Source organism: Tyto alba, unplaced genomic scaffold (assembly GCF_018691265.1).
Source record: "Tyto alba isolate M040663 unplaced genomic scaffold, T.alba_DEE_v4.0 Super-Scaffold_23, whole genome shotgun sequence".
Lineage (NCBI taxonomy): Eukaryota > Metazoa > Chordata > Aves > Strigiformes > Tytonidae > Tyto > Tyto alba.
Genome location: NW_024881297.1, coordinates 8,790,988 through 8,800,557, shown reverse-complemented (window position 1 = coordinate 8,800,557; position 9,570 = coordinate 8,790,988). Strand labels below are relative to the sequence as shown.

Sequence of the window (9,570 nt, the reverse complement as noted above, 5' to 3'; positions counted from 1 at the left end):
GGCATCAAGTGAAATAGATGTAAGATATGTTTTGCCTATAGTACCCAAAGCAAATGCAAGCAGGCATTTTAGCAGGATTACAAAGCATATAGTTTATATTGATTTCAAAGACGGACAATTGATTCACTAAATATTTTGCATATTTTTAAACAATTTAGCTTTTAAATGTTACAGAAAAACATATTTGGAAAAACTACCACACTAGGTAATTAGATCAGGCAGAAAGAATATAAATAGGTGTGTGGTAGTAAACAGTAAATAAGTTTCAAGAGCCAAGAAAGTAGGATTTAAAGAATTTCTAGTTTTGTAAAATATAACTCACTTTTATGGTTTTAGAAATCAATCTTGCCAATGGATTTCACATTCTAAGGACCGAAAGAATGAACCACAGATTTAACAGTACCAAATTTCTTGACTGTACACATGAAGCTACATTTGTGTTTGGTTAATTGAAGAAGTGGCTTTTAAAACAAAAAGCCTCTCTAGGATAATTATCTTTCCCCCCAAACACCCCCTCACACTAGCCTTGTTTTTCTTAAAATTATCAGGAAGATACTAAGCTATCTCCAGATACCCACCTGGGAAGGGTAGGTGGTAACTCTGACGGTAAAAAACGGTTGTTATTTTGAAACCCTGTCTTGCTTACAGCTTCACCATTCTAAGTATCATGTTCTTTAGCTTTAATATTGCAATTTTGTTTTCTAAGGGATCTGATTTCAGGGTTACACTTGTATCATTCCCAACAGAATTCTGAAATACAGCTCTTCTTGCTGTGGAATTCCAAAGCTTTTAAGTTATTAAAATTATATGTCTTTGTATATTTGCTATAGATATAATAAAGTGTAGCAATTTCTTTGAGGCAATTATGGTCCTCTGAAGTCAAGGCTTTGTTGCAGCCACTAAAGTCAAACCTGAATGCTTTTTAGAATTTGCTCTGTATTTTCTTCTGTTATCTACCCTGAACTGAGAAAAATGTTAACAAATCAGTTGATTTACTGGTTGCATATCTATGCCAGTAATCACAAAACCTGGAACTTAAATTTTCCTTTTGTATGTAATGTTTTAATATAGAGACTAAAGTATAACATGGTGTTCATACTCTACCAGTTCTTCATAAAGAACTGTATACATTACTATTCTATATGAATTATGAAATTCTTATTCAAGGGAGCTGTCAAATAGTAGTCAAGAACTATAACAAACCCCACACATTTTACTGGTATTTCTAATGAATGGACTAGTAGTATAGTTAATAAATAGGACAATTTCATTATTTTTCCTGTTCAGAAGATGAATTTAATTCTATATTCTTGTAACTAAAAGCAGAATTTTTTATATTAACTTTCCAGAATTCTGGTTAATTTGCAAGTGAAAATTATTTTCACTTTTTTTTTTTTTTTTTTATAGCACAGATTTCTGCATGTAGCTATTGGGATAAAAATTACCTCCAGAGGTATTTGCAGATTAGGACAAATAGTTTCTGTTCTGCCATTAATTCATCAACAACGTTCCTCAGAACTCCAGATAGATTCATACTGGAATTCTTTATGATTTCTTTGTAAGATCCTTGTATATCTTTAAGTTACCTTGATTTTAAGAACTCTCTAACAAAGGCTAACTTGACTCTGGATTTCAATTAAGATTCATGTTCTTGGCCCACTAGCTTGACAAGTAACTCCATTTAATCATGTAATTGTAAATAAAAAAACCCTCTATGATCTTATTTCATTACCATTCCATAGAAAGGATTATATCTTGCTTCATGATAAGTAGCAAATGACAGTCTAGTAATAAACAGCTGTTAAGAAAAGAACATACAAATATTTTTTGACTGTTATCTTTGATATTTTTCAAATTTGTCTTGGTTCACAATGAAATGATGATACTTCAGTGAAGTAGAACTTTAAAAAACTGACAGCTTGATTAAAAATTTTCTCTTTTATTTTGAAGGGTTTGAAATTTGTGTTTCAAATACACCGTAGGAGATTTTTAAACAAAAAAGTATCACTGAAGAATACTGACATCTTTCACTCAGAGTATGCTGAAAAAAGGATGCCAACTAATTCAGTCAAAAGATAAAAATATTTAAAAAATAAGTAGCTGTACTTTCCTTAAACAATTTGATGTGATAAAACAAATAATAATTGTGTATGTATAATGTTCATATGTTATACATTTATACATAAATGCATGTATGTATGTACATATATATATACAGTTCTCTATTTCTCATCATTAAAGTATTTTGGAAAGTTTGTTCTTAACAGATGCATTATGATATGTTTGTTTTCAAAAACTGAAAAACAAATGCTACGCTAATACTAGTCCTCACAAGTTGCAATGAATTATACTTTACATTGAAGAAATATCAGTTTAGTCTAGTAGATGTAGAACAGTTTTGAAATTATCCTAAATATGAATTTCTGGGATTAGATAATCTTAGAACATTTCAAAATGGTTCAGGCTTGACACTGTGAATACATGCCCAGGATAATCTGAGTACTTAGTGGCATTTTTCCATAATTCTACCTTGGGCATGCCTCTGCATCTTTTGAGCAGACTTTCAGATGAACAGACTTGAGTAATGCAAAGCCTATTTGAAAGTCAATATGAAGGCTTCATGCTCCATTACTTGTGTTTCAGTGGGCTCAGTTAATCAAATGAGGAAACAGAAATAGAACTGTGAGATTTAATTGACTAGTCACAAACATGAATACAGGTCACATTTCAAACTCTGACTTTGCAATGTGGTAGATGAAATTTTAGAAAACTGCAGTCACTCCAAAAACCTCTTAAACACAAAATTATACAAGGGTTGAGTTTTCTCAAAATATTGGATATATTTCATTGCTAAATTATTAGCAACCCAAGTGCCACATTCACAGAATCATATGAAAACAGGACTAGAGGGGATGTGACATCTCCATTTTGCCTTCTGCTAAAGAAATTTCAAACACCATTTTTCACTTTTCATGAAATAAAATTCTTCCTTTCTGAGCAGTCAAGCTGTCATTTCCAATATTTTAAAAGGACTTTTAGGCTGAATTTTCCTTCAGATTCCTTTGATATCCAACACAGCTCAGGAAGCTAAGGTGTTCTCTAATGTGAAAGGCCACATAGTAACAGAGCCACAATTTTCACCTTAGGTGTGGCAATAAGATACTACCGCATTATCTACAACTTCTACAAACACTCGTGTTGATGTGCAGCTTTCCTGCCCTTCTGCACACCCTGAAAACATTTAGAAAATAAAGGCCTTGCAGTAGAGAGCTTGAGCCTTCATTTGTGAGTTCAAATGCTGCATCCTAATATGCTTTTTAGAAGCAGATTACAATCCTCCAAACTATAGCAAGCCATACCATCAGACTAAAACAGACGAAGAAGCAGCTTTTCAAAAATGCAAAGGAAAAAATAAAAACGTATAGTAGATTTTGCTAGCCTCGCCCACTGGGCATATATTGTTGGTCACAGCATGGATCTGACACTGTGGGGTATATTTACAGCATGGGGTATGGAGAACTACACACACAAACAATCGTGAGAACAGTATAGTTTTTCTTATGTGAAATGCACTGAAAATTGACCCTGTTGGGATGTAAACAGGGAATTGGATTGTTGTGGAAATTCTACTGGTTTGTGTGCTTTTTAAGTGTTGAATTTTCTTTTTAAGTGATCAAAAGTGTCTCTGAGTCACAACAGTCAAAGATGGCAAAGACCGCATATTGCTCTAATTCTGGTCTTCACGACATCTTGCAGAGATTAATGCTTGAAAGATATTATTAGAACTTTTTATTCCTTTATCCCAAACTGACACCATATGAAAAGCTTGCCATGATAGCTCTTCAATACCTTCTCTTTTTATTTTCTGAGCTATACCATGTAAATTAAACTGGGAAAATCACATCAAAGCTAAAAGAAAGAGCTAATATGCACTACATGCAGACATTTAAACACCTGCCATATCCTCTCTTGCTCAGGTAGTAGAATAATCACTCTACCCCTTGAAGTATGAGTGCTTCAGCCTTCTGTTTTACATTGTTTCCTCTCCGCTTCCTTCTTTCCCCACGGAATTGCTGAGTCCATGTTTACAAAACTTCTTGTCACGTACACGATAAGACTGAAAGATATTACAATTCTCCTAATTGGTAGGACAGTGTACTTTCAGGGTCTCCTTGTCACAGTTTAGTCTAGTAGCGAAAGGAAAGGTTGATGGAATTGTGTCTGCTCTGAATATTGCCAGGAAACCATCCTGGCAGAGATTCTTTATACCCATGAGATAGTTAGCAATGAGTAAACAAACTGCTATGGGCATACATAAGCGTGTCATAAGGGACTGATCTACATCACCACTGAACATTTCCAATGACTTCGAGAGGCTCTGGTAGTGAACAGTGGGATTCTAAATTAATTTCTCAAGGAAAGGCTTCTCTTCAAAAACCTTTTGAAACTTTACTTCTCCATTTGACTTAACCACAAGAAGCCCACTGTTATACTATAAATATTGATAATTTCAAGGTGTATATATATATTTCCAGCAAGCACGGTAACATTACATTTTTGTTGGATTGCTTCTTTGTAGCAGTAAACATTGAAAAAAAAAGTCTTATTTTACAACAACAACAACAAAAAATCTATGTCCTGGTTCCACAGAGGAACAAGACTTTTGCAACAGATAAAGTAAAATATTGTGTCCTTCCTTTAACTATCAAAAGGAAATAATGTACCACAAGCCTATTAGAGAAGAGCTGACTCTATGCCATCATTGATAGTTTTATACAGCTTAGTATTTATTTCAAACTGCTCACACAGCAAAATAAAACTATTGATCAATCACCCATGCTATTATTTAAATAAGGAAAACATGCCTTCTTTCACCTAAAAGCACTTCAGAAAAGTGTAGTTGAAATACTGTCCCATTTTCAAATATCAAAACTGGGATATATGGAAAGTTGAAATGCTTGCAAAATTTACCACAGTGACAAAATTCAATGTGAATTGAACCTTGATGTCCTGACTCTTTAATCAGTAAAGCAATCTGAATATAAGAGCTGGCAAATAAATTGAGTAGATGCATTTTCATATAGTCATTTTTCCAAGGGGAAATGAATATTATCTTCCATTTTCCAGTTAAAAAATAGAGTGAAGATTACTCACCCTTAAAAGAGGTGTTAGCACACTACTTACTGGTAATGTAAGAGCAATAATAGTTGATATAAGTGCAAAAGTGTTATGAAAACATGCCTTGTATATTAATGATATGAAAAAAACTACTGTATTTCAAAAAGTTTAAAAGCTTAATTCCTGCTTATTTAGGCACATGTAGGATTTTTATACTTAGATTAGAAAATAATGGTATACTGCACCAGAATCCGTTATTTACATATATGGTGTAAATACATGCCTATGGGAACTTCCGCTTTTGAATTAGATACGATCACAGTTGAAGGATTATTTATCTTGGCTTAGATCTTTACCAAATAGTAAAAGCCCTGCCTACAGATGAGTTGGTAAGTGGGTGTTCACAACTTCACAGTTACCCACTGAAAGCTCAATGCGTCTCAGAAGCCACAGAAACAGACACAGTAAGCAAAAAAGGGGTGTATGAATCTTGTAGTTTTTATGAGTATTAATGGTGAAACACACAATAAATTTCCAGAGCTAAAATGCCTACTGGAAGAGGAGTCTCTGAGCTACAGAAAGTCCTCCTTCAATAGACTAATCTCTTTTCAAGGCAACTACTGCATCTCTCTTGTCAACCAGTTTAATAACTGCTGTAACTCAAGAAGATGCAATACTCTGGTCACTGAGCAAAAAAGCTGGAAAGCCCTTCAGAGGTAGATTTTACCATATACATCATAATCTCATTTGAAGATCTATTTTTGTCTCCTCCACTATTCTTGTCTGTATTATAATCAGATTCTGATGGACCAATATGCTATCAAAGATCCGAATAAGCATTTTAAATGAATAGTCATTATCTAGAATATTGACTAGCATGAGGAGAGAATTTAAACACTTCAATTCTTGGCAGACTTCTGTAATCTCACAGAAATGGCACCTGTCTACAAGTGTTGTATACCCTACTGCAATGAAATCAATGAAGTTATGACTATTTGCAGCAGACAGGGATCTGGCCCAAAGAAAGCATAATTCAGCGTATCATAGTACCAGTTCAAGCACAGTTAAAGCCAGTGCTAACGGCACATCAAAAATACGGAAAAGCTTTTGTATGCCTTAAAAGTACCTTTTATGTCTGCAGGTAAAAATTACATTTCATTTTCAACCAGAGACAGCTGTTAGAATAAATAATTACTTATGAAAATATAGTAATGAAAAATTAGTTTAAAAACAGATCCTGCAACTTTAAGTTCAAGTGAGATAGAAAGTTATTTTTTGAATAATAATTTCTTCAGCACAGCAGCTGGCATGAAGACACTTGCGAAAAGTGATGGGAGAAGGAGATTGTCTTGTTAACACATCAAGGATGAGCACAACTGTCTTAATTTCAATCCAGTGCTCTTTTCATCTGAATGCAGCACAAGAACACTGAACATTGTCTGGACAAGGGATGGCTTCCACTCTCCTCTGCTACTTATTCCTTCTTTCCAGAATCTTCCAATTTGTATACACATTTGAAAAATAATCTATGTTTGCAGAGATGGACAATTGTCTTTCATTGTCCGTAGGTTTCACATTTTTGTGCAACCTACAGAGTGCTGTCTTTGGGTCAACATCCTAGAAATAGGTTTAGAACCTAAATGAACTGCAGGAAATTCCCATGGAGGTGTAGGAGTTACTGACAAGATTTTGGCCTTAAGATTCTAACATACAGCTTGGCCGCTATTACCTGGCAAAGTAAGGGGAAAGGGTATAAGAAGTGCAGATCATGGACCATTTCCCATACAGACTGTAGTCTGATGTTTTCTCTGACCCCAAGACTGTGACAAAGAAAACTCTTTTTACTCTGATATTAGGGAACCAAAAACTCAGCCTGCTACACACCTCATAGTTCTGTGGAGTCTTTAAATTGATTCTTTTTTTCATTTTGTTTTCACCTCTCTCCTGTTCACACAATCCCTGACTGCAGTCATCATCCCTTTCTCAGCAGAATCATGCCCTAAGACACGCTAAGTGTATCGGCTTAGACTTTGCAGTAGCACTGTACCCTCAATTCTATGACAGCCCAGAGGGGCATCCTTCTCTCCTCTATCCTTTGCATCTCCTCCCTTCAGCACACACTGTGGATTCTTTCTGCATGTCCAGATGCATTTGCATGTAAATGTGGAGTCCCTCTGCCTATGATTCTGAGGCAAAAGTGGCAGAAAAACAGCTGTGCCCCTGAAATTGAACCTTCAAAGAGGTGACAGCTGAACATGCCCTTCTTGATATTGACACACAGAGAAAAACCATTACAGGTTAAGTGTTACGCACAGCTGCCGAATTAGTAGGTTTTGTGTTGGAAACTACTGAAGACTAAGGTTTTTATCTCATTCTATGGAAAGCAAACAGCTAAACTAACTCAATTTCTGAAATGTATCAATTCTTCAGCGGCAGGGGTGGTGGTGGTAAATTTGTTTGTGGAGACGTATATACCACATATACAGGTTCTAATAGATGATGTGGAAAGTACAAAACCTTCATGCCCTTCATTGCATTAATAACCTTCTTAGGGTTGAAAATTTTACCTAATGTCTTGTATCCATCTTTTCCATCCACAAGAGTGTGCACACATGGTAGCTGCACTGTAATTATGTTCTTCACTTTCACACCAAGAGGAGGAAATAATGTAAAAGACATTTCAATTGTTTGATGCTTTTCGATGCTTCTTACAGCAGCAGTGGAAACTGAAGAAAAGAAAAAAATGTATAATGACCAACATCTTTCCTCTGATATATATAAAGATGCAATTGACATTCACAGTAATAACCTGTACAGATAGATTTTCTTTTATTACTTAACTGAAACACATTAGGATGGAATTGTGAACTTGTGCAAGTGAAAAGGTTGAGATGTATGTAGGTTTATAAGCTATGGAGATGCCAGATGTGAATAAAAAACAGGACATATATGTCCAGTTAGGAAAGATTTAATTGATTACTGTTCTAATACTTCAGCTAGTTCAATATGCAGATGTGTTCTATAATGACACTCACTAAATAATACTGTTCACTCTTTTATGAGTAGAGTCCAGTGATAAGTGCAACTAAAATTTTAGAAGGCATTGAAAACTTAATGGGAGATGAAAGTGCAATTATTCTTCAGCTCTTTTGCAAATCTCATTCTTGATACTTACGGTTTGTTCATCACAAACTGTAGCATACCTGAAGTTAGACTATTAAATTACATGTTTGAATGAAATCTTTGTTAACTGTACCCTATTAAAATACAGAAAGAGCTAAAATTTCAAGTAAGAAACTACTCTCACTATGCTTTATACGCTGATCTCCAACAGCAGCTGATCGTAACTTTTTTAAAGGTGCAACAACTCCAACATGAGAAAGGAGTCCATAAAGGAGTCTGATCCTGCAAGTATACCTCACGCATGTACTTCCACTGCACTCAGGAGGCATGAGTCCTCACAAGTCCAAGGAGCTTCAGCACTTGTATATGGCGGGCTCACTTCCTTGGAAACGATAGCCTTGTTCTTGACTGCAGGAACAGTTAAAGCAATGTACATTTCTGGATATGACCTTTTTGTAGCACCAGTTGAAATACATCTCTGGAAGTATGTTGGGGACGGAGGGTGAGCAAGTTTCCCACATCCAGCTGCAACCCATGTCCAGGATGCTGATACAGGCACTCAGGGTAAGAGATCCTGTCCCATCCTTGAGAAGAGGGAAGTGAGTGAAACACCTTATAGCACTTCAATGATATCAGCCTTGGTCTTCAACCATTTGGGCTATATCTGAACATACACCTGGAGGTGAAGGGATCTGTATTACACAAGGAATAAATTCCAAGGCCAATTCAGCACTGAACTTCCAACATTTTGTTGTTTCAGTTCAATAAAATCACTTTGTGTTATATTCCTTTTTGTATAAAATAAAGTGAATGTCACGCTTTTTTGTCATGTCATTTTTAAAAGTTTTTTTTTCTGTAGCCATTAGTTAAAAAAGTTATAACAAGGCAAATCATTTATCAAAATGAAAAATGCTGTACTCCTTGAGCAAGGGAAGGGGAGTCTAAATAGAATGTCCCTGCTCTTAAATTAATGGAGCCATCTTACATTTAATATTTTCTCTTAAGTAGTTATGTAAGCACTCCAAGATCATTAATGAAGAAGCACAGAATCACAATTTACAGCTGAAGGGCAAAACTGCTAAAAAAGCATTTCAGAATCATGTCATCAAGTGATACAATCTAGGAAAATAAATGCAAGGATCATTGATCTCCGATATCATAATTAAATGTACACAACATTTGACAAAGGACAACAAAGTTCATTAAAACTTGTCTTGGAACCTAAGATGCAGGAGTAATCAAGCAGATGCACTAGGGAAAGGTCAAGTTTATAAACAAGAAGAACTTCTGTTTTAATAAAAAGATTTTTAAAATAGATTTTTTGTCACT

The 9,570-nt window shown here is 35.0% G+C and overlaps 1 protein-coding gene across 1 annotated transcript in view; it reads right to left on the bottom strand.

Moving 5' to 3' along the window:
- Window positions 1-7,536: 7,536 nt before the first annotated feature.
- IQCM (IQ motif containing M) overlaps window positions 7,537-9,570 on the bottom strand; it is a 147,438-nt gene continuing 145,404 nt past the window's right edge. The window contains 1 exon segment of the mRNA XM_042796871.1: window positions 7,537-7,844. Within this exon segment, the coding sequence (XP_042652805.1) occupies window positions 7,537-7,844 (308 nt within the window).